A 26,394-nucleotide genomic window follows, 5' to 3' on the forward strand; every position below is an offset into this window, starting at 1 on the left:
AACAAGTAGAGAAAAATACAACTAATGAATGTAGTATAATAGTACAAAAATTATAGAGAATAAAAAAAATATCAATTCACTGAAACACACTGAATAGTGGTAATTTCCTTACAAATCGTAACCAGTACAAAAAGTCTGCTTATGATAAGAATTAATGGTATCTTAATTTGTTTAAACAACAGAAAGACACTTTATAATTGTAATAATGCTGTTTTCAAAAACACTAAAAATTCTTAAGAAATCAAAATCAATTTCGTCTCTTTTTGCAAATGATTTAAAAAACAAAATGTTTGGCATCGAGAAAATATTTCCTCACAATAGGTACTGCAATATGCACCAAATATTTCCCGAAATTTCATATTATATACAATAAAGGGGGTGGTAAAGGGTTGTTTTCGTGCAATATGTTTTGCCATTTTTATTTAACGTGCAGCCGTGAAAAAGGTTGGTTATTCACCGTGTTTCGTGAAATCGATAATAAGATCAAAGATCACAGTGAAATGTCAATTTTGTTTCACGTTCTTCTGTGCAGATATCCCCCTTTATGCCCCTCTTTAAATATTTCTACTGTATCCTTAAACCTCTAATATAGGGTAGTCAATATAGTTAAAAGAAGAAAATACACCTAAGAAAAAACACTATCAAAATGTTATACTGCGTCACTATGGGGTATAACACATGGACTGCTATAACAATAGGTTCTATGGCAAGTTTATGACTTATTGTTTGTCTTTCTCCTTCTTTATCTTTGGTTTCTGTTAAATCTCTAGCTGGAGAACACAATTTGCATATTGATGTCAATCTGATTATAAATCATCGTCACCAATCGTACTAAAAGCATCATTCGTCACAACTCCTTTCTTGTCATTTTTCCCATTTCCTTTAGCTTCCTTTAAAATGAAATGTAAATTGGAATTGTTAGATTAATTGGTGGTAGTTTTGTGTCAGTGGCAAATATTATACAGCATATTTAGGATGGTACATTATATGTAACATGATACTTTGGTCTAGTGAGTGAAGAGATTTTGTTTAGTGTGTGAAGAGATTTAGTTTAGTGTGTGAAGAGATTTTGTTTAGTGTTTAAAGAGATTTTGTCTAGTGTGTGAAGATATTTTATCTAGTGTGTGAAGAGATTTTGTATTTTGTTTGGAGAGATTTTGTCTAGTGTGTGAAAACATTTTGTCTGTTGTTTGGAGAGATTCTGTCTAGTGTGTGAAATCATCTTGTCTATTGTTTGGAGAGATTTTGTCTAGTGTGTGAAAATATTTTGTCTGTTGTGTAGAGAGATTTTGTCTAGTATGTGAAAACATTTTGTCTGTTGTGTGGAGAAATTTTGTCTAGTGTGTGAAGAGACTTCATATGGTGTTGAGAGATTTTGTCTAGAGTGTGAAGAGACTTCATATGGTGTGTGGAAAGATTTTGTCAAGAGTGTGAAGAGACTTCATATGGTGTGTGGAGAGATTTTGTCTAGAGTGTGAAGAGACTTCATATGGTGTGTGGAGAGATTTTGTTCAGTGTTTGAAAGTTTAGAGTATGAAAAAAATTACCTTCTGTGTAAAAATGCTTTGTCTGCTATGTCAAAAGATTTTGTCTATTGTGTGGAGATACTTTGTGTTATAACCAAATACACTGAAATAAAAATAATTTTATAATGGCTGACCTCTTCTGGACTAGGTAAAGCTGACTGCGCCAAACCCATGCCATAACTATTATCTCTCTTCAGCTGCACTTTCTTTGCTGTTCCTTTTGATCTATCCTGCGGCTGAAACCAAGAATATGAAAATAGTTACTTGAAATACAGCATACTTTTATACGCAGATGCATCTAATGTCTTTTATTGAACATTAAAAAATATAAATCTTTTGTATACATTGTGTATTTAGATTGCTGCCTTGTTGACATAAACACCAACTATCTTTTTATTTATATTCATTAAAAATAATAAAAAGAAACATAACTTGGGTACATCTTATATAGTCTCACAGATGACAACAAATATAATTATTGTAACAACTATCACATCCACTTTTTATCAAATTACTAAATTAGACCCATCACTAGGGTTTGTAATTACATTAGCAACAAGACAAAGTGCCACCGGACCTGCTAACCCATTCCAGGGAATCTTAGATTGCCCTCAGTACTAAATTAGACCCATCACTAGGGTTTGTAATTACATTAGCAACAAGACAAAGTGCCACCGGACCTGCTAACCCATTCCAGGGAATCTTAGATTGCCCTCAGTACTAAATTAGACCCATCACTAGGGTTTGTAATTACATTAGCAACAAGACAAAGTGCCACCGGACCTGCTAACCCATTCCAGGGAATCTTAGATTGCCCTCAGTACTAAATTAGACCCATCACTAGGGTTTGTAATTACATTAGCAACAAGACAAAGTGCCACCAGACCTGCTAACCCATTCCAGGGAATCTTAGATTGCCCTCAGTACTAAATTAGACCCATCACTAGGGTTTGTAATTACATTAGCAACAAAACAAAGTGCCACCGGACCTGCTAACCCATTCCAGGGAACCTTAGATTGCCCTCAGTTATTGGTGGGGTTTATGTTGCTCAGTCTTTAGTTTGCTCTGTAGTGTTTTATTTGGTTTTTCTTTTTTTTTTCATTGTCAGTTTGATTCTCAATTTAGGAGTTTGAATAGCCCTTTGGTGTCTTTTCTCTCTCTTTTAAATGTGTAATAATACAAGATTACAAAAGATGTAATTGCTGATTTGTTATTATTCATGGATTTAGTGGGTTGTGGTTAAAAATATAGTTTATTGTTAAAAAAAGTACACATTTTCTAAAGGCTTAAGAAAATCCATGAAGTAAATTACCCTCAAACCAGATGCTCCGCAGGGCGCAGCTTTATACGACCGCAGAGGTTGAACCCTGAACAGTTGGGGCAAGTATGGACACAACATTCAAGCTGGATTCAGCTCTAAATTTGGATTGTGATTAAATAGTTGACACAGTATAGGTTTCTGACACAGAATGAATGTGGTCTAATGAACTTAAAATATTTTTTTTGCCTTTGAGCAATTCACTATGCTGTTGAATATTAATCCTCTCAAAAAAATGTTTGAAGAAATTTTCTTTTTATTTATGAAATCTGAAATGAGAAAAATTTAACCCCCCTCCCCCACATTTTTTTTTCACATCCCCTTTCCCTTTTTCCAAAACTGATCTCAATTCAAATTTTTAATGGAGTTTGCAACAATAAATACTCATTTAAATACATCATAAAATATTAAAATGTAAAATAAAGTGCTTGTTATCACTGAATGGTAAAGATTGTTTTAATTTATCAGTTGGTAGTAAAAGTGAATATACATATATAGTATAAAACAATGATTTAAGTTGATTCAACTACTATTTTGGACAAAGAAAGATAACTCCAATTGAAAATTTCTTGCTATTGCACAATATTGTGCAATTAGATATTTCTTGCTATTGCGCAATACTGTGCAATTGAAAATATTTGCCATTGCACAATACTGTGCAATTGAAGATTTCTTGCTATTGCGCAATACTGTGCAATTGAAAATTTCTTGCTATTGCACAATACTGTGCAATTGAAGATTTCTTGCTATTGGGCAATACTGTGCAATTGAAAATTTCTTGCTATTGCACAATACTGTGCAATTGAAAATTTCTTGCTATTGCACAATACTTCATATAATAATTTTGGATCCTGATTTGAACCTACAAATGTACTTGAAAACTGGGCCCATAATCAAAAATCTAAGTACATGTTTAGATTCAGCATATCAAAAAAGCCCAAGAATTCAATTTTTGTTAAAATCAAACTTAGTTTAATTTTGGACCCTTTGGACTTTAATGTAGACCAATTTGAAAACGGGACCAAAAATTAAAAATCTACATACATAGTTAGATTTGGAATATCAAAGAACCCCAATTAATCAATTTTTGATGAAATCAAACAAAGTTTAATTTTGGACCCCGATTTGGACCAACTTGAAAACTGGGCCAATAATCAAAAATCTAAGTACATTTTTAGATTCAGCATATCAAAGAACCCCAAGGATTCAATTTTTGTTTAAATCAAACTAAGTTTAATTTTGGACCCTTTGGACCATAATGTAGACCAATTTGAAAACGGGACCAAAAATTAAGATTCTAAATACACAGTTAGATTCAGCATATCAAAGAGCCCCAATTATTCAATTTTTGATGAAATCAAACAAAGTTCAATTTTGGACCCTTTGGGCCCCTTATTCCTAAACTATTGGGACCAAAACTCCCAAAATCAAACTTAACCTTCCTTTTATGGTCATAGACCTTGTGTTTAAATTTCATAGATTTCTATTTACTTTTACTAAAGTTATGCAGTGTTCTCCCCAGGATTTTTGGATAGCGCTGTGGTAAGCGCGTGATTTTCGACAATTCTCAGTAACTTTGTCGCGGCGCGCGGTTGGTTTGTAATTGATTTGTTATGTGTTTTTCTTATATAATGCTATTGATGTTTTCTCTTGTAATGATGTCCTCATCATGCTCATGGAAGTTACCCCTTTGTTTGCTAATGTTATTGTCTGGATATAGACATGATAGAAGAAAAGTCTTTTTGTCTCCATTGTAAATACATATAATCCTCATATCATCTGTCTATAAAACCCAAGGAGAAGTCTTTTCCATGGTGGGTCTATACCAGACTGCCTAGATGTGAAGATTTCTTATCACTAACAGGTGATGTTGCATAACATGTAGGACCAACAATTAAAGTCATTGTCAGCTTCTGTGAGAAAGTTTTCAATGACAAGATTGGTATTTTTTACATTTACTTTTATTAACATTTCTAGCAAAGTACAACTTTTCAATAAAAATGAGTATAGTATTTCAAAGGAAGAAATGAAATTGCCCTTTTAATAATATTCAAATCTTATCAAAGAGTTGCTTAAAAAAAAAGGCTAAAATATTCCAATTATGAATATGAAAGAAATCCTTTAAAAATATTTTAAAGAGATTTTTTTATTTCAAAGGTGAATTACCAATCAAATACATTATGTATGCCAATTGAAACAACTACCACCTTTAAAGGTTTTGTTTGATAATTTTATAAACATTTGAATACATGCCACCAGATAAGTTTGTCAAGATTTGACAATACTTCTTTTAGGTCTTTCCCTTCCAAATTATCTCCCTTACTGGCTGACATAACTTCCTGTTTACACCTGTGTCTTTTTTTTAGCATTAAATACTATTCCTTATCCAAGCCATCCTCTGTTTACATTAAATTTAAAGCAATATTTAATTAAGATATATTGATGATTGGTTGACAAATATCGATATTTTATATATATTTACACAAAATTTTCGTTTTGTTTTATTCCCTTATCCATTTGAAAAAGAGCCATGTATGGTCAAGTAATCGTAAAATACGGGCTTATAATGAATCCCTTGATAACAGGGATGCTTCTTTCAAGCAATACAGGTTCGACAGTTCGGTTGTAAACGCAAAAAAGTAATGATATAATCGTAGATGGTTCAAAAAATGGTTGAGACAACGTTGTCAGAGAAGGGGGTAAAACTTCCCTTATATAATTTAGAAATGAACTTTTCAGCACCCGAGACATGTATTATATGTCTCTGTTAGCACTGTCCATTCCTTTCATACGTTTCGGCATCTTTATAAAGCGAAAAAATGTAGCAGTGTTCTGTTAACCTTACGGCGTTTAACTTGGCTTCACCCAAGCTGGACATCGAGAAAGTGAATTTCTCAAGTCTAGTATCAGCTTGGGGTTTGTTTTTTTAATCATATCCTATTAATTGTTTTCAAAGGGTAAAATTCATTACTGTAGAATTGCTGATTAAACAGGTATTAGTTCGATTGGGTGATAATTAATACTTCAAAGACTAGCTCATTAAAGCCAATTTGATCGTTGTTAAAATCAGTGTTTGTTCAAAGTTCGTTAAACAAGTTTGTGAATGTCGTTGGGAAATGCGGTCAATTTATTTCTAATCATTTCATTCATATATGCCTCTATATATTCATTAAATAGATGTCAATGTTGAAATCTTTGTTTATTTTGATCTCTCAACGACGCCATTTTGTAAAATTTATTAGACTGGTCCCGCGGAGTTACTTTAATACAACGGAAATAATTCTTTCAAAAATCGTTAACCAGTCAATCACGTGATCCGAAAAGAAAAATAAGCGGGAAATTTTAAAAAATACGAAAAAAAATATAGCGACGCGGTTGAACGGGATAGCGACGCGGTCAGTGCAATAGGACAGCGGGAAATTGAAATAGCGCTGAAAATCGCGGCGCTAAAACGACCTGGGGAGAACACTGTTATGGCGCAAAAAACCAAGAATAATGCTTATTTGGGCCCCTTTTTGGCCCCTAATTCCTAAACTGTTGGGACCTCAACTCCAAAAATCAATCCCAACCATCCTTTTGTGGTCATAAACCTTGTGATTAAATTTTATTGATTTCTATTTACTTGTACTAAAGTTATTGTGCGAAAACCAAGAATAATGCTTATTTGGGCCCTTTTTTGGCCCCTAATTCCTCAACTGTTGGAACCAAAACTACCAAAATCAATCCCAACCTTCCTTTTGTGGTCATAAACCTTGTGTCAAAATTTCATAATTTTCTATTTACTTAAACTAAAGTTATAGTGCGAAAAACCAAGAAAATGCTTATTTGGGCCCTTTTTGGTCCCTAATTCCTAAAATGTTGGGACCAAAACTCCCAAAATCAATCCCAACCTTCCTTTTGTGGTCATAAACCTTGTGTTAAAATTTCATAGATTTCTATTCACTTTTACTAAAGTTAGAGTGCGAAAACTAAAAGTATTCGGACGACGACAACGACGTGATACCAATATACAGCCAAAAAATTTTCAATTTTTGCGGTCGTATAAAAATAGGAATTGTCCTCCATCACCCAAAATTTGTATTCACACAAATAATTGAATCCACAGTTATCTACTATAAATTACTTACTCGTTTGATTTTTCTGCCTTGTTTTTGCGAGATAAGTTCGTCAACCATGGACTGTAAACACATACTCATTAATATTGCCTGAAAAGATATGAATATTACATGTACTGTGGTACATTCAAGAGGGGTTGTATATCAGAAAATAGTAAAACAAATATACACATACATATATGTAAGACTCAGATCGGCGTCCAGTCTCTAATCAACATCCGTGCTCAAATCGACGTCCAAATCTGACGTCACAATAAAATATCCTTCCAAATCGGTGGCCAATTTTATGCCGATCTAATTCGACGTCCATTTTTTGGCTTCTCTAATCCACGTCAATTTCTAGCCACTCGAGGTGTTAGACCACCAATTAATAGTCCCTATCTGTTCAACCCAATTTTGCAATTTTCACAGCTTTCTATTCTTTTACCTTAAGTTTAACTTCATAGAAACCAGGTATATGCTGAATTGTATCAGCTTTAAACATGCCAATTTTCAAAATATGTTTAAAATAAGAAAGAAGAGGTCTTCTGAATAGAGGTACCACTAAAAATAAACCCTGGTTTTCTGGAAATCTTAAATTAGTATACTATGGAGTGCATTAATCCTCAATTTTGAATTCAAACTCATAAACAAGTAAATTTTAGCCCAAAATGGTCTTAATATATTTCTCTTTCACCAAAAGTTTCATTTCTGCCAATTTGTTGGTTAATTTAAGTAAACGATGACATCAAATGCACTATTTTTTGTCCGAGCAGGCCTACTTTCACATAAGTTCTAAATTGGAGGGAGTATTAGTGGTCTGACACCTCTAATCAACCTCCATTTTGGACACATAATACAAAATTGACCAGAACCGACAGTAGTCGAAATCTTAAGACCTTTAAACAAATTATGTGTGACAAAAGGATTTTTAAAGATTTATAACATACTAGACTAAACATGTAAACAGGTTGTGATATTTTGTGTGTTATCAAAATGTAAAGGTTTGTGGGTAATTTCATTTTAAAAGCATTTATATGATATTAACATTTGTCATTGGTTGATTACCCATAGTCTAGAAAAATTTTCACCAAACAAAATGATTTTGAAAGTTATACCCAGAATGCATTATTCTATAGCAGTGACCCCATATCCATGGGGGATTTTAAGCACACAAGGACTAATGCATACCTATACATGTCATTAATGTTCTTAATAAGAACATGTATGATTTTGAACAAGTATGCTTGTGTTTAAATGTATTTCTTACTATTCTGAATGCCTTGTTAAATGTATTTAGTATGCACAATTGAGTTTATAAGGATCTGGTCAACACCTCTTATTGAAGATATTCCCCATAAAACAGAACAGTTGGCAGGTCTGTGTGACATTACTATCACACCCATATCTAACATAGCATTTTGAGATAGTGTAATTCCTACCTGATCTGTTTTGATACTAATCCACTGTAAACAATCTCTTGACATCAAATATTCAAAAGCAAGTTCCATCTGTGGAGGTTTGGTACTCTCACCATTTCTCTCAACAAACTGTAAATAAGTATAGTTATTAAAGACTCTTTTACACCTATATATGTACGAACAGGACAAAGGAAGAAGTCATTGCTTATACTGTAACTTTATTTCGCGTTTTACCCTTTCTTGACCACTTTGCGTCTATTTATTTTCACGATTTTCTTATTTACTTGATAAAGTGTTATAAGGAAAGATCCAAGTTTTACATATTCGCGACAATTAATATTCACTTTATTTTCCTACTCCCGAAAGTCGCGAAAATAAATTGATCGCGAAAATAAGTTGGTTTACAGTAATTATGTATATCAAAACTGTTAAATCAGAAACTAATGTGTGCATTTATTATTGCAAATCACTGATTACTGGTAAAAATGTGAGACTCAGTTATTGCAAATCACTGATTACTGGTAAAAATGTGAGACTCAGTTATTGCAAATCACTGATTACTGGTAAAAATGTGAGACTCAGTATTGCAAATCACTGATTACTGGTAAAAATGTGAGACACAATTATTGCAAATCACTGATTACTGGTAAAAATGTGAGACTCAGTTATTGCAAATCAATGATTACTGGTAAAAATGTGAGACTCAATTATTGCAAATCACTGATTACTGGTAAAAATGTGAGACTCAGTTATTGCAAATCACTGATTACTGGTAAAAATGTGAGACACAATTATTGCAAATCACTGATTACTGGTAAAAATGTAAGACTCAGTTATTGCAAATCACTGATTACTGGTAAAAATGTAAGACTCAGTTATTGCAAATCACTGATTACTGGTAAAAATGTGAGACTCAATTATTGCAAATCACTGTCTGATTACTGGTAAAAATGTTAGACTCAGTTATTGCAAATCACTGATTACTTGTAAAAATGTGAGACTCAGTTATTGCAAATCACTGATTATTGGTAACTTGAGGCTCTAAAGAGCCTGTGTCGCTCACCTTGGTCAATGTGAATATTAAACAAAGGAAGCAGATGGATTAATGACAAAATTGTGTTTTGGTGATGGTGATGTGTTTGTAGATCTTACTTTACTGAACATTCTTGCTGCTTACAATTATCTCTATCTATAATGAACTTGGCCAAGTAGTTTCAGTGGAAAATGTTAGTAAAAATTTACAAATTTTATGAAAATTGTTAAAAATTGACTATAAAGGACAATAACTCCTTAGGGGTCAATTGACCATTTCAGTCATGTTGACTTATTTGTAAATCTTACTTTGCTGTACATTATTGCTGTTTACAGTTTATCTCTATCTATAATAATATTCAAGATTATAACCCAAAACAGTAAAATTTCCTTAAAATTACCAATTTAGGGGCAGCAACCAAACAACGGGTTGTCTGATTCATCTGAAAATTTCAGGGAAGATACAACTTGACCTGATAAACAAATATACCGTGTCAGATTTGCTCTTAATGCTTTGGTTTTTGAGTCATAAACCAAAAACTGCATTTTACCCCTATGTTCTATTTTTAGACGTGGCGGCCATCTTGGTTGGTTGGCTGGGTCACCGGATACATTTTTTAAACTAGATACCCCAATGATGATTGTGGCCAAGTTTGGTTTAATTTGGCCGAGTAGTTTCAGAGGAGAAGATTTTTGTAAAAGTTAACGACGCAGGACGACGCCGGGCGCCGCCGGACGCCGCCGGACGCCGGACGCAAAGTGATGGGAAAAGCTCACTTGGCCCTTCGGGCCAGGTGAGCTAAAAATGTGAGACTCAATTATTGCTATTGCTAACATTTTGAAACCACGATTTTTTTTTTTATATAAAACTGAAATCTAGCCCTGTTGTAAAACCTTGAATATTTGGTTCATTTTTATATGCATAGTCAGAAGCCATAGACCGTGCTGCTTACAACCCTTGATAAAAAAATTATTTCATTTTCTGTTTTTTGGATATTTGTAGGCTGGGCACCGTCATAAAAACATCACAATAATACCTGAATTTACAGTATGGTTCTAATTCATATCAGAAACTGTGTAACTGAAAAGAACGTCATAATACCATTATAAATTTTCTGCTTGTTCTGTTGAATGCTGGACACACTTGACTAGATTTAAAACCATTATAGGGGGTCTCATTGGGGGGTTCCGATCCCGGATCCCGCTTACTGTTTTGTCAGATTCCTGTATCCCGCTTACACTATATACGTAAGCAATTCTCATTTTTTTGTCATTTTCCGGGTCCTGCAAGACCTCATTTCCCGTTTTCACGACACAATAATTTGCTTTCACGTGTCACCCTTACAAAAAATCGGCAATCCCCCGTCATGCTTAGACCCACATTATAATTACCTTGGGCACAGAACTGGTTATTCTCCAACACTTTATTCTGGTAATTTTAAAACTACCTTCTTTCACAGAATTCTAAAATTGAAGCAAAACGAAGATAAATTATTAATATAATTTTATCAAAAAAGTTTGTCTTTCATCCATTAATGAGCAGAATCTTTTCTTTATTTCATAAGATGTGAAGATAATAATGTCAGTTTCAATTCTTATTTGTCATGGAAATAATTGCTGTAGGTCATATAAAAATCTAATACAGTAATCAATTTCACACTTAATCTAGGGACGTACTTTGACCTATAATAGTTTACTTTTACCAATTGTGACTTGGATGGAGAGTTGTCTCATTTGCACTCATACCACATCGTCTTATACCTATTCTCAACATTTTGGAAAATGAGCGAAATATCAACTTTTATATACAATGTAGCTTAAGAGACCTTTCGAAGAGCAAACCAATATAGTGCCTAACCATGAGATTGTCCAGCCTATTAGGGCAGTCTTTTTTGTCAAGATGACCAACCAATAAGGTCTTTAATTAAGTTGATGCTTTGGAAGAGGTTATTGTGACAATGTTTTTTTTTCTATTTTTGTGTTTGTTTTAAAAATAAAATTATTCAGAACAATATAGGTACAAATACTTACTGCTGCCATCTGTATTCTGAAATTCATTTCCCTTCCCCCTGTACAAATCAACACCCGAGAATTATCCTGGGGGTAGTCTGTAATACAAGGCTTAAACTGTATGTAACCATAGTACTTGAAGGTCCTCACTAACCGCAGGTACTGAAATAAAGTGAGATTATTAGCTAAAGTAAATGTGACAAAATAGATAATAAAACTGTGGATTTATTTTTTTTGGTGGATTGAGGAAAACTTACATTTTCATGGATTGAAGAAAACTTAAATTTTTGTGGATTGAAGAAAACTTCCATTTTTGTGGATTGAGGAAAACTTCCATTTTTGTGGATTGAAGAAAACTTACATTTTCGTGGATTGAGGAAAACTTACATTTTCGTGGATTGAAGAAAACTTACATTTTTGTGGATTGAGGAAAACTTACATTTTCGTGGATTGAAGAAAACTTACATTTTCGTGGATTGAGGAAAACTTACATTTTTGTGAATTGAGGAAAACTTACATTTTCGTGGATTGAAGAAAACTTACATTTTTGTGGATTGAGGAAAACTTATATTTTCGTGGATTGAAGAAAACTTACATTTTTGTGGATTGAGGAAAACTTACATTTTTCGTGGGTTTTTGATTTCATGGTTTTATCAACCTGTGTATATCAAAAGTCAAAAATAAGAGACAAACATGACAAAAGCACTTTGATACCATGTGGAATGCATTTAAAGTATTATTTTTATAATTCAATTTGTCATTCATTTTTACAGATACTTATTGTCAAAACTAACATAAAATATTATTGTATCTAATAGCACAATTTATTATGTACTGAAAATCTTACAGGATATTTTTAACCTCTTCCTTAATTTATGAAATTCTTTACAATTCTCAAGTGCCACACAGTGGTACATAAACATTTAACTCTAACTATATTTTTCTTCTGTATTTTTTTTGCTTCTTTTCTTTTCATATCAATAGAAAAAAGGAATTTACAACAATGTTTTTTGTCATAAATAAATATATATTCAAATCTATCGCTAATATTACTGTATGTATGTTTGATGTGTTATATTTGTTGTAAATCTTGAAAATAATAAAAATAAAAAAAAAAATCCTTATAAAATGTTTAATTCTTTGAAGCTTTGAATTTGTTGTTTACTTGTACCCACAAAAACCACGAAAAAATTGGTATCCAACGAATTATAATGAATTCACAGTCATGATATTATTTGTGTGAATTTCTTAAGCGTCACACATTAAGGCCTAAAAAGAACAGGTTTGTTTGCCCAAACCCTACCTACCCAGAAAAAAGCTCCCTACTCAAATTCTTTTATTGTCCTGATTTGGAGAAGTTTTTTTTTAATCAAATAGACATGAAGACTAATAAACATCCCATACATTAATTTCTTTAAAAAAAGAAAATGCCTACCTACCTACCCACTGTCTCAACCTTGGGTAGGGTTTGGGCAAACCATAATATTTTTAATTGTGGCCTAAACAGATTATTATAAATCTGATCAATCCATAGAAATATCCGTTATTGCAATGTGTTTATTAATGTGAAAAATGTGACAATATCAGATCTGGAATATTGAAAATTTAAACTTGCACAAATGTTATCAGAAGTGATTTCCCTTAAAAAAAAACATTGCATTAATCAGATCTTGCATTTTGACCAGTAAACAGTGATTCACAATAATAAATTAACGCATTAATTTCTGAATTTACAAAATACCAAAAAATCTGCTTATACATAAGGTGACCTTCTATTATATAGTTTGTCAGAATAATAAATAGCAGAAGCACACTTTGGTCAGTATTTTAAAAGCACTTCAAAAAGCAAACCATGAATGGTTGTTTTTTTTTGTTTGTGATATTTTCTTAAAAAGTTTTACAAGAAAAAATCCTTCAAACATTTAAGACAAAAGAAATAATTTGTAATAACCTAACTGGTGTCAACTCTTCAGTAACAGATATGCAGTGTTTGTGTGTGTGTAATTTATAAAATTCTTACTACTGAATATTTTGCAACACTAAACTTGAATTGAATTTTTATTTTTTGTTTCGTCTTTTTACATTCTTACCTCCCTTTTTGAACCTCTCTGCTGTAACGTTGCTAAATGTTTCAGTTGTTCTTTTGTTCCCAATGTCCATGACCTTTCTATATCATTTACAGCCTATATCAAAATTTTAGAATATAACTTTTTTGGAAATTGACATAAAGCTTGTAAAATCTAACAACTAATATGTTTCATTCATTTACAGTTCAACTGTGATGTGTTCAATTTTCATGAGTGTTTTTTTCCCCCATTAATTTGGCAATCATATAATTTTATTATCCTCTTTCATTAGGAGTAAGGTTTATAAGGCCCCATTTTGGCCCTAAATATAAAAGTGTTTCACATAAATAGCAGAGAGGGCATAGTTTCAGAACAAACAATCTTGTCTGAGATGTAATTTGTTAAAACATTAAAAATGATAAACGATTATTTTGTTGATTCATGAGCTTTATGTTTCTTGTCTTGAAAAGAATGGAAATTGATGTATTGATTCAAAATGTTCCTCAAAATGCATTATACTTTTTTTAAACATAAAATGTAGATTTCCAGATTAATTTTGAGTTTATTGTGTTTTTGGATTGAGGTCTTGTAGACAAATACCCCAAATATCCTTTTGTTTATATTCATTAGTTGTAAATAAATAAGAAGAGTTTGATGATGCCTGCACTATATTTTGTCGGTCATGGAAACTGATGTGTTTTCATTGAATATAAAAAGCATGAATATTTTCTCAGTTTGTATGACATTATCAAAAGAATGTTTATTCATATGTTCCTTTTCTTTATACAAAATCACCTATTCAGGATATAACTGTATTGTATTTTAAGCTCTGACGGCATTGATTGGGGATTTGATGGTCGCAAATTAAGTTTACTGGCGACGCGTTAGCGGAGACAGTAAACAGGTATTTGCGACCATCAAATCCCCAATTGATGCCATCGGAGCTTAAAATACAATATTGTTATCTCCATTCTAATGAAACTGACAGAAAACCATGTTAAACATGAAATAAAAATCTGTCAAATGCCGTTTGCACTTGTGCGAACGTCCCATAGCATCAATTGTCAATTGATGCCCTGTAAAAAAGTAACGTTATCCAATCAAAATGAACGTTACAAACGTTGTTGCATTAGAATTCCTAATATTAATTATTTTAGCTATGATTTCTTATTACAAGATTTCATTACTTACCTGAACGTATAACAGATTCATTGCAACTTTATTTTCTAACAAATCATCTTCATAGCTCAAATCCCAAAATCTGAAAGGTTAAAAAAATATCATAGCTCACAAAAGGATTAACTCAAATATATTCTTAACTGGTACCGGTTTTGGAACTCAATTGAAATATTATTAATGTAAATCTTCAATACAGCTTGCATCCAAATCTTCTAAGAATTGCAAGGGTTGGATCACTGATTTGTCATTATTTCTCAAAAAGATTTCCAAGGGACATAACTTATAACTTTTTTAATCAATTGCCACTATTTATTTTAACTTGATGAAGATATTTTCAATGAACACCTTACATACCAATTAAATCATAATTGTCAAGGACTATTTAATAAGTTAGTAATTTCATCATTTGTTTATGTGAATCAATTTTGTTTTAGAGTGAACTGAGAATTATGGTAAGAAGGAGAAAATTAGTTTTTTTTGGGTAAAAAAAAGGGGGACTGTTCAGTGCTAAAAAAAGTGAAGCCTATTTGAAGTAAGAAAGTTCCTCATTGTTTGCCTTTATAAACATGTAAATGTTTAGTTCTTAAAAAGAAATCAAGGAGTTAATGTCAGATCTTTGAAAGTCTCTGTTTAAATGATTCACCAATACCAATAGTCAAACAAAATCAAATGATTTATGATATAAAGACTTGTGTATGTTGGTACCATTATCATTGATATTGTTATATTTATAAATTAACTGTTTACAAAATATTTAATTTTTTGAAACAATTAGGCTTTTCTACCTCAGGCATAGATTACCTTAGCTGTATTTGGCAACACTTTTAGGAAATTTGGATCTCAATGCTCTTCAACTTTGTACTTTATTTGGCTTTTTCAACTTTTTTGGATTCGAGCTTCACTGATGAGTCTTTTGTAGACGAAACATGCTTCTGGCGTATATACAAAATTTAGTCCTGGTATCTATGATGAGCTTATTTGCAAATCAGATTTTCTACTATTGATGTGTTTTAGGCTTTTACTTCACTGGTAACATAGATGCCAAACCCCTTTCGACACAATCAGTTACTATCTATCTAATTTTCCGTAATTTTGAAAAGTTTTCAGTAATCATTACAAAACGTGCATTTACCAAAAAAATTACTGACGAGAGGTTACAAAGTGATGTGCACTAACATGTTTAAGGAATGTATTCCATTTGTTAATTATTCAGACTTTCTCGACTTGTACACATTTTCGTTTTGTCAAGGAGAAGTAGAGAAAGGGGGAAAGTCACTTCTTTTTTTCCATAAAATGCAAGTTTGCATCTTCGGAAGTCAGTTAGTTACCACACAATTGGTCGATAACTCCCAAGAAACCGGAAGCATTACATTGGCGTTTTCTAAATACCGGACCAGGCCGCAAAAGTAATGATCAAAATCAGCGTTTTACAAAATTTAACAGTGATGACTGGGAATCCGTAACCATTTGACTTTGACCGTAATAACATTGTTTTGATTGCAAAATCGGAAAAAATTACAGAAAAATTGTAATGGTTGGCATCTATGTGGTAAGCTGCCTTATTTATGTATTAATTTAAATAACAGAAATACATACCCTTTGCGTAGGACTATTCTGTGGGATCCAATCTTGTTTGCATATTTTAATGAGATATAAGGTGATTCAAATTCTTGTAACTTCCGTACAACTGAAGAAAAAAAGAAGAATATCAAACAAGAAAATTGTTTAAGACACAGACCGACATATATCTAGCTTTTCTTCATAGAGAGTAAACCAGGGTTTCCCCCTTGCTCAATTTACTTTTTGCCATTTCTTTAGCACAAAACTGTAATTTTTTAACCACTTTCAATTATTGCATTGTACTTGAACTGACTGACTTCTTGCCAATAAAAACTATACAGCAACAGTTGTTACCGTCTGAATAATGAATTTTGATTGCCACAATTAAAAATGGAAACGTCCAGTGAAAACCCTGGTGTAAATATTCAAATCTAAAATAAGATTAATTTTGAATGCTGTAGATTCTAAAATTTTTGTAATGCTTTTCATCATTATTGCAAAATATAGCATTTCTTAAAGTACTGTAGATTCATTTATTTTTGTGGGTATCAATAATGGTGGATTGAGGAAAACTTACATGTTTGTGGATATTTGATTTTGTGGTTTTGCCGAAGTATGCATACAAGCCTATGAAAAATTTGGTATTCGTTGGACATTTAATTTCGTGGTTCACCTGTTCACACGAAATCCACGAAAATTGGTATCCAACAAATCAGAGGCAGATTTAGAGGGGGGGGAAAAATTTGTTGCTTATATAGGGAATCACTGAAGCGTGACTGGAGCGGGCCTCCTCTTAGGCAGTCAGTGGGCCCCCACTTATGAAATTTTCTGGATCTGCCACTGCGAATAATAATGAATCTACAGTAATCTAAATAACTAATCTACCAGTGATTCTTAATTATCTTTAATTAGTTGTTGTCCCATAAACTTACTAGAATTATCCCCATCCTCCTCTTTCCGTACCAGGTATAATGTGAAATAATATGTAAATTCTTCTGGCAGTTCTAGTTGTGATGCTACAGTCTAAAATAACAGAAGAAATAAACATGTTTAGTCCAAAGTTGTCAAACTTCATTTCATATTGATTTCTGTATACAAAAAAATGTGGTATGATTGTCAATGAGACAACTCTTCATGAGAGACCAAATGACACAGAAATTAACAACTATAGGTCACCATATGGCCTTCAACATTGAGCACAGCCCATACAGCATGAACATGTTTGAAGTTCTGCTTTTAAGTGAGAGGTTTAGCAAGCTATAAAACCAGTTTAATCCATCATTAATAAATAAGAAAATGCCTGTACCAAGTCAGGATTATGACAGTTGTTCTCCAATCATTTGATGTGTTTGAGCTTTCTGATTTGGTCATTTGATTATAATTAGGGACTTTCTATTTAGAATTTTCCTCTGAGATCAGTGTTCTGTGATTTTACTTTTTGTTGTTTGAATTGTTTCACATTTTGTCATGTCAGGTCTTTTTATAGCTTACTACAAGGTATGGGGGTTTTGCTCATTTTTAAAGACTGTACAGTGACCTACCATGGTTTACATCCATATCATTTAGACTTAGGTAGAAAGCTGTCTTTTTGACAATCATACCACATATCCTTATTTCCATATTAAGAAGAGAAATTAAAAGCCTCCTCAACAAGAATGTTTCCATAGTACATGGATGCCCCACTTGCACTATCATAGGCAACATGTGTACTAAGTTTCAAGTTGATGTTACTTTAACTTCATCAAAAACTATCTTGACCAAAAACTTTAACCTGAAGCGAACAGACGCACGTAGGCACAGACCAGAAAACATAATGCCCCTCTACTATCGTAGGTGGGGCATAAAAAGGAAAAATATATTTGTTGTCTGCTATTCAATTCAGTAGTGGCTGAGAATAGTCTGATGAAAATATTCAATTGATGGACAAATCATTGGGCCTAATTTCTAGAGTTGGAATATTATTACTGCAACACTCATCCTCTGATATTCTTTGTTTCAATAAAAACATAACATAAATTTCTAGTTGATAAAATGGAATTGACCGATTTTTGGAAAGTTATATACCTCCAGAACATCTTCTGTTTGGTCTGTAGACATAATTTTCACAGTGATTTTGTAACCGTTCATTAAGAACACATCTAATGTAACAGCCTCTGACGTCTCCTTTTGTGTTTCCTGCAATAAAATAGAAAGATATTTCTATCATAACAGAGCTATATTATCACACAATTCAAAGATCAAAATATTAAAATATCCTCTACAACCATCACATGGTCATTCTAACGTCAAGTACATCTAAGTCCCAAGTCAGGAGCCTGTAATTCAGTGGTTGTCGTTTGTTTATGTGTTACATATTTGTTTTTCGTTCATTTTTTTTTTACATAAATAAGGCCGTTAGTTTTCTCGTTTGAATTGTTTTACATTGTCTTATCGAGGCCTTTTATAGCTGACTGTGCGGTATGGGCTTTGCTCATTGTTGAAGGCCGTACGGTGACCTATAGTTGTTAATGTCTGTGTCATTTTGGTCTTTTGTGGATAGTTGTCTCATTGGCAATCATACCACATCTTCTTTTTTATATAATATTGGTTTTTTTATGCCTAGATATTTTTATTAATGCAGATCAAATGAGAACTAGAAGCACTCACATGTTTAAGACATGTACAGACTTTTTCAAATTAACACCTTCATTGGGTTTGTGGGTACAGATGAACCATGAATTTAAATGTTAAAAGAAGTATGCATATTGTATAGGCTTGTATACAAACTTTTATAAAACCAATAAATACAAACTCTCCTTAATTCAAAGAAATTCTGACAAAAATAAATTAAGGTGGTACCTAACAAGTTGTAAAAGGGATATTAAGCTTCTCAATGATCAAAATTGGTGTTTGTCAAATTGCTATATAACCAGTGTATTTTTTCTGATCAATTGGTTGGTTCAAATTTTTTGAAATTTTTATATTTTTGTTAAAGGGTCAGAGTAAATATTTTGTCAAAATTTTATGAAAATTAAACGAGACAAATTAATTTAAGTGAAGGTGTTGGGTACCATCTTAATCCACAGTAAAATAGAAACAACATCAACTAAACATAAAGCCAGTTAGTTTTACCTGCTGTGCCTTGAGGAGGAATCCATTAAATATATCAGAGTTTGCTATTCTTGGTTCCTGACTCACTAAAAAAGATGATATTTATATTACTTATTTATATTATTAAACTTACCTGCTTACTGAACAATGTATTTCTGAAATTCTGAGTGTCTTTGTGTCTATGATACATGTACTATTTTGTAGACAGGGGCCTCTAATTTTGTCCTATTATAAAATGTATTCTGCCAGCTACGACTTCATTATGTAAAGAGTCATAAATAAATGGAGAAAGTAGCCAATTGACACAGATAATGGCCTTGCATGCATCTAACATTATACAGATACTTATCAAGAGAACTGTTAAAGTAATGCCCCCTAAATTTTTAATCTGATCTGTGTTTTGTGATAATAAGCCTTGTACATATGTTCATCATATTTGGTTATGGCAAACTCGAGTTAGAGAAGGCACACCAATTTTTGGATATATATATATAGACGTACCAACTATCAATGGTAACGCACTCTCCTTATTTTTTGATAAAAGAACATTTTTTTTTTATCAAATTGTGACAATCACATTAGGAACAGACATAAGTGAACCATGTACTTTATCCCCTATAGCTTAATTTTTTATTTATTTTTTCAAAAATGTGAAATTTCTGTAATTTGCGTGATCACAAATTCTATGATTACTTCAAATCTGTTAACCATGTTTTTCTTTCTGATATGTAGGAATCTAGAATCTTTATGAATACATTATGCATAATATATATCTAACCAATCTGAACATATCTCTCAAGCATAAGTCGTCTCTCTTCCAACTTCTCTGGAGTCATCCCAAACAGTTTCTTTGGTGGGAATGGTGGCAACACTGTTGCTCCAAATTCTTTCTTAAGCTGCAAAAAAAGAAGATTACTCACACAATGTTACATGAAAATATATAATTTTGAAATATATGTACAATAGTGTATGTTCCAGAAAATTGTAATCAATTTATGATCCATCTCAACATATCTTATGTATTAGACAGTTGGTTTACCCGTTTGAATGGTTTTACACTAGTAATTTTGGGGCCCTTTATAGCTTGTTGTTCGGTGTGAGCCAAGGCTCCGTGTTGAGGGCCGTACATTGACCTACAATGGTTTACTTTTTTTAAATTGTTATTTGGATGGAGAGATGTCTCATTGGCACTCACACCACATCTTCCTATATCTATTGTAAATTTGATCAAAGCATTTATTATGAAATGGCACTCACACCACATCTTCCTATATCTATTGTAAATTTTATCAAAGCATTTATTATGAAATGCCTGTACCAATTCTTGAACATGACAGTTGTTTTCCATTTGTTAGATTGTTCTAGCTTTAAATTTTTGCCATTTTATAGGTACTTTCAGTATTGAATTTTACTTGGAGTTTTACTGCTTCTGCATTCATTTTCAAAATTATGGTTTAAAATTACTAATGAAATCAACAAAATTTGGTATCCAATAAATGATAATGAATCCATTGTACTTAATAGATGACATGTCCAAATTGTAATATGGACCATAATTTAGTATTCAGCCTTTGGTTTCTTTTTGTATCCTTTTTTATAAGTTCTAAAACTTTAACTTTTATTCTGTGGGTTGTGTTGGTGTTAGAATAGTATTAATGGAACAATTGAGTATTTCAAGAAAAAATTAATACATTTTGATTCACCGTTTACGTGACAGGAAACCAAACAGGAAACCAATCTTTATTTTCTTTATTTTGCACAATATATTTCAAAAGACATAAATGAACACCATTACTAGTGTTACTTGCTTCATGTTAATATTTAAAATCTATTTTCAATGTTAAATTGAAGATTTTTTTAAACGCGACAGGAAACCATAAGAAACCAAAAGCATTTTTTTAGTTTTATTTTACTGCAAAATCTGCTTAAAATAATCTGAACAGTATACTTTTTCTTAAAATCCATCTTAAATGTAACAGTATTATAAAACTCCTAAATATGTGCTTGTTTTGAAAACAATTAGTACAATTTATTCAGAAATTTCTATATTTTCTTCATTGATACAGGATACCATAATCGTTGTATCTTGATGTTTTAGCCAAAAAAATGTATTTATATTTGGTTTTGAAATTCCAGTTACATGTATATACAATTTATTCCAAATCATTGGCAATATAAAATTCTTTAAATCCAGTAAACAAAAAAACTTTTAACTTGTAATTAAAATCTTTAAAATAGGCACCATGTGATATTTGTGACCTGTACACGATCTACATGGTTTCCACATTTTAACCTACTTTAGTGGGCTAAAATCAATAAAGTACTTCCTTTCAAGTCATGCATGGTAAAAGTTTACTTCTCCTTTGACAAGTTTATTGCGTTTCTGAAAAGTGTTTGCAGAACATGAATAAAAAAAGATAATTAAAAATTGTGACAAAGATACCAACTATGTACATTCCAAGTGTAACGGTATATTTACATGTATTTTTAATTAAATTATCTTTATTCACCTTAAATATCCAGTAATATTTACTGCTGAAGCAAAATCAATCCAACGAGCATCGGCACAATGATAAGAGACGTAATGTCGATTGAATTTTCCAAGGACCCTTTACATCGTTATCCGGAAACGAAGTGTGTTATAACGTCTGTTAAATTCAGATTTATCTGAAATTGATTTTTATCAAGTCATTGGGCATTTATTTTCACACAAGATCGTATGTAACATTATGCACATAGGAAAAATAATAGACCCCCGGCGCAATCTCTTTGAAAATTGTATTTTCCTTTTTTAAACAAGGCGAAACAAGTCTACGTATATACGTACAGATTATGTTTGCTAACATCCCGTTGGAAACAAAAACAATGTTTAGACCTAGTATTTCATATATCCGGCCGTAAGGGCGTGATCACATGTTAGTCACATGTTTCACATATGACCGGAAATGATTAGAACTTAACGACAAAAACAATTTTAATAAAAAAAAGGAAATAACTGGACTTCTGTTTCATGTTAAATGTAACGCATAACGATAACATCATTTTCTAACTTAATTATTACGAAGAACAAAACTAGAATGTAAATCATCTCTGATTTACCTGTTTGAACATCTCGCGAGAGTTCATATTTGCATATTGTTATAAAGAATTCTAACATGACGTCCTTCAAACGCTTTGAGTACACACCCGTGGTAAAATATGAATATATTGGTTGGGCTGTTCTGATTGTACTCCCACGTCATATGATTGTTTATGGATGGAGTACACGACGTCATAGAATGATAACGTAATAGTTTAAGCATTTTTCGGGAAAATACACGCTTCTGATACCGAAAATCATCACCAGAATGAAACGTAAACAAACAATACTAAAATGTGGTATAAGCCCTTTTTTATATATACATAGAAGATATATAAGTAAATTATCATTAAAATTCATCCAAATCTATCTAAATATATTATTGTAAATAGTTTGAGCATGTCACTAAATCTGTTTGCTCCGTTCATTACCGCCAATCTTAAAGTGGGTTAATTTATGGGAACGGCAAATATTTGCCTCCATCTAGTGCGCTTTGAACCAAAACAATTGCTATATTTGTCTTATCAGAATCGAAATAATTCATGTGGGCTTGAATATATCTAAATTTTACCACGGGTTGTCCTTTTATGCCGATATTTTACCCCTCGCTATCGCTCAGGGTAAAATATTTGTCATAAAGGGCCAACCCGTGGTTAATAACAATATATTCAAGCCCCCATGAATTATTTCTTAATTCTATTACAACAAAGCAGATTACATCATCTAAAATTTGCGTTACGAAATTGGAAACCAAAGTAACGCTAGTGTTCTTACACCTGCTACAGAAATACTTATAGTTCTCGGTATTTTCTTCTGACTATTCTTATTGGTCAATGTTCTTTATTATTTAAAAGCAAAAGTTACGAATTTGCCGGTGACGATTATCTAAAAATCAGTCAGCGTTATGCACTTCGGAAGCGAAAAGTAACGCGAGAAACGACACAAAAATACGGTCGTATAATCTTTGAAATTTGTTAATTTCAATTTTTTTTCTAGGGAAGAGTAGCATACACTTGTATATTGATAAAAATAAAGGCATCTTTAGATGTAGTTACAACTTTTCTTACAGTAATACACATTTTTATCACCTTTCTATCGTTATAGGAAACGAGCCTAATAGCAAATTATGGTCCATATGTTGATAATTTCAATATTGCTTGGATTATTTTGACCTAGATAAATAAAAAAAAACCCACACTTTTCTTTTTTAGGCCAAATAAAAAAGTATGTTACATCTGAAAAAAAGTTAGGGTAGGTAGGGATTTTTTTTTATTTTATGTTTTTTTTTTACATTGAGTCTATGGGAGCAACATTGTGACTTTAACAGTGCTTAATGAAAAATGACAATAAAATCTTTAGGGTAGGCTATTTTTAGGACCAAAAAAAGTAGGGACGGTAGGATATACTGGAACCACACATATATTTTTATTTGGCTTTATAATTACCTCTTCATTGAAGGCATTCAGTAAGCTGTATCTGACAGAACAATGGAATACACCATTTATATGTACATTAAAACTCTGAAATAAAAAAAAATATTCAAACCAATACACTAAGTTTTATACCAGCATGACCAGACAGTGACATTGTTTGCCTAAAATTAGTGGAGAAAAAAGGCTTTTTCCCCTGGAGAAAAATCCCAATTTGAAAAAAAATGACTTAAAATTATTCCCAAAAAGACAACTTTTTTCGCAAACAGTGCAGTCTCAGTAGTAATTGTGAATGAATACAAACTGAAAAACACTCATTTAAACATTTTTCATGCCTAAAAAAAACTATATGTGCACATTTGAGGGTCTGTTTATGTATCATCACTGACAAAATGGGGTCTTATTTTAAAGCAGGGTTTGACTCTTGAAAATGGGTCTGTAAATTGAAGTTTCAGTAAAATTCATGGTTTATTTTAATTTTCCCAATTTGATGAAAATGACGAATATTTTCCCCCCAAAAAAAGGGTAGAGGTAGTTTTGAAAAAAGACAACAATATCACTGCCATGACTGCCAGAAATAACAAATATAAACTATTCAAGGTTTGAAAATTATTTCTCACACAAGAGTTTTTTTCTTTCCCAAGGTATCACAAATTAAACTGGTAATCTGCATATCAGTTTGATGTGAATCATCATTGAAATAGTCATAGTCATAAATTAACTGTTTACAAACTTTAGAATATTTTTTAATACTAAGGATTTTCTACTCAAAGAAAAGATTACTGTAGCTCGTAAACCTTTCCCACTTTTGAGTCTTCATTATGAATGAATTCAATTAAACTTCATGTTTTATTTGGCCTTTTTAACTCTTTTAATTCAAGAATCACTGATCAGTCTTTGTAGAATAGACCTGTGTCTGGTATACACATTTGTAAGCCTGGTGTTTAGAATTACATGTTGCATCTTTTTTTGTACAATTATTTTTTAATTTCTCTATTACATGTACATGTATCATGATTATGTTTATGGGCAAGGATCAGATAAAGTGTCAAATTTGTGTGATGTAAGCTTCATCACATTTACAAACATGATTTAGATATACCACTATCTTGGAATGTACAAAAGCAGTACACAATCAATCTAGTTTTTTTTACTGAATCTGCAAATTTGAAGACAGATTTGAAGTTTATTGGTTAAACTTTTATTTGTATAGAGCTAGAGAAATAAGTGATGTATTGCATTATCCAAAATATTTAAACAAATACAAAATAGTTGTGTTTTTCTAGAATTAATTTTTCAATTCAGTTGGGAGATTACTCTTATACATGTAGTAAAACAAAATCAACGGATATGATTTTCTGAAAGCATATGAAAAATCTATGCAAATGTTGCATTACTTGTAGCTTGAAAAAAAGCATGATGACCCATATATTTTATATTGTCATAATTGTTGAAAATAATACAGTGAAAATCTTCATTTTGGTTTTAAAAGTATAAAAAAAATTATATTTGAGGAAATAAATATAAATATTATACATCCATCTTCATGATGATAACCTTAAGTATTTATTCACAATGTAAAACTATATTCTAGATCAGCGTTTAATTCAATAAACTTTATTTTTACTTGATCAAGAGGTGTCAATGATGATAAAAATACATTTACTTAACAATTTGACAGCCCAATAATTTCTATGTTATAAAAATGTGTTTTATCTTTTAAAATATATAAAATTAATGAGAATAAATACCCAAATGGGACCATAAAAAAAAAATAGGTTTGTTTGCCCAAACCCTACCTACCCAGAAAAAAGCTGTCTACTCAAATTCTTTTATTGTCCTGATTTGAAGAAGTTTTTTTTTAATCAGATAGGCATGAAGACTAATAAACACCCGATGCTTCAATTTCTTTTTTTTGAAAAAAAAAACAAAAAATGCCTACCTACCTACCCACTGTCTCAACCTTGGGAAGAGATTGGGCAAACCAAAATATTTTTAATTGTGGCCTGGGAGATTAATTTATTATAAAACAACAAGTTTTGTTTTGAAAGTAATCAGATATGAAAGTAATCAGATAATGGACGATACATCTTGTGGCAGTGTAGAGGACATAGGTGTGTGGCCTTCACATCTCAAAAGATACCATATGACTAAAAATTATATTACAAGGAAACAAAGTAGTGCCAAGAGACAATTTGTGTCAAATTTGATCAGATGATAGACCCACATTTTAACTTGCCTAACCTTTTAAAGATTTAATGAAGTTTTTATGTTGTTGTTTTGTTTCATTTGCATGACAATTGTCATGTAGGCCTATTGGAGTTATTGCAACATGAACTAACATTTTGCCAAAATTTTTGGGAGTGTTGTTGTTTTAGTTTCACATAGTTTATTACCGTGTAGGACGTCCCACCATCGTCCTTTAGTGCTGAAGTATCTGGGATTGAAAAATGCATATTTAAAATGAAGTCACGACATTCAAGAGACAGTTTTTACTAGTTTTCCTTGCACAACAAAATATTGAATCCTCCCCTTTGACATCTTTCTGGAAAGTTTAAATCATTAAGACGCTTAATAAAAACTTCGTT

General features: G+C 31.8%; 1 protein-coding gene across 1 annotated transcript; it reads right to left on the bottom strand.

Moving 5' to 3' along the window:
* Positions 1-392: 392 nt before the first annotated feature.
* On the bottom strand, positions 393-26,367 carry LOC143053549 (sorting nexin-17-like). Its single transcript, XM_076226350.1, has 15 exons — positions 26,203-26,367; positions 23,822-23,896; positions 20,076-20,193; positions 19,319-19,383; positions 18,272-18,382; positions 17,140-17,230; positions 16,244-16,334; positions 14,660-14,729; positions 13,493-13,585; positions 11,424-11,564; positions 10,785-10,856; positions 8,382-8,489; positions 6,973-7,050; positions 1,661-1,762; positions 393-890 (listed from the first exon to the last, which is right to left on the bottom strand). The coding sequence occupies exons 1-15, from the start codon at positions 26,260-26,262 to the stop codon at positions 807-809; spliced, it is 1,359 nt and encodes a 452-aa protein (XP_076082465.1). The 5' UTR covers positions 26,263-26,367; the 3' UTR covers positions 393-806.
* Positions 26,368-26,394: the final 27 nt, after the last annotated feature.

This window comes from Mytilus galloprovincialis, chromosome 12 (assembly GCF_965363235.1).
Source record: "Mytilus galloprovincialis chromosome 12, xbMytGall1.hap1.1, whole genome shotgun sequence".
Taxonomy (NCBI): Eukaryota; Metazoa; Mollusca; class Bivalvia; order Mytilida; family Mytilidae; genus Mytilus; species Mytilus galloprovincialis.

Excerpts from the sequence above, each read along its gene's own strand:
- LOC143053549 (XM_076226350.1), bottom strand. The coding sequence starts at position 26,262 with ATGCATTTTTCAATCCCAGATACTTCAGCACTAAAGGACGATGGTGGG. Across the intron at positions 20,194-23,821 it reads TGAATGCCTTCAATGAAGAG|CTTAAGAAAGAATTTGGAGC; the intron begins GTAATTATAAAG and ends CTTTTTTTGCAG. Across the intron at positions 10,857-11,423 it reads TCAGAATACAGATGGCAGCA|AATTCTGTGAAAGAAGGTAG; the intron begins GTAAGTATTTGT and ends CTTCAATTTTAG.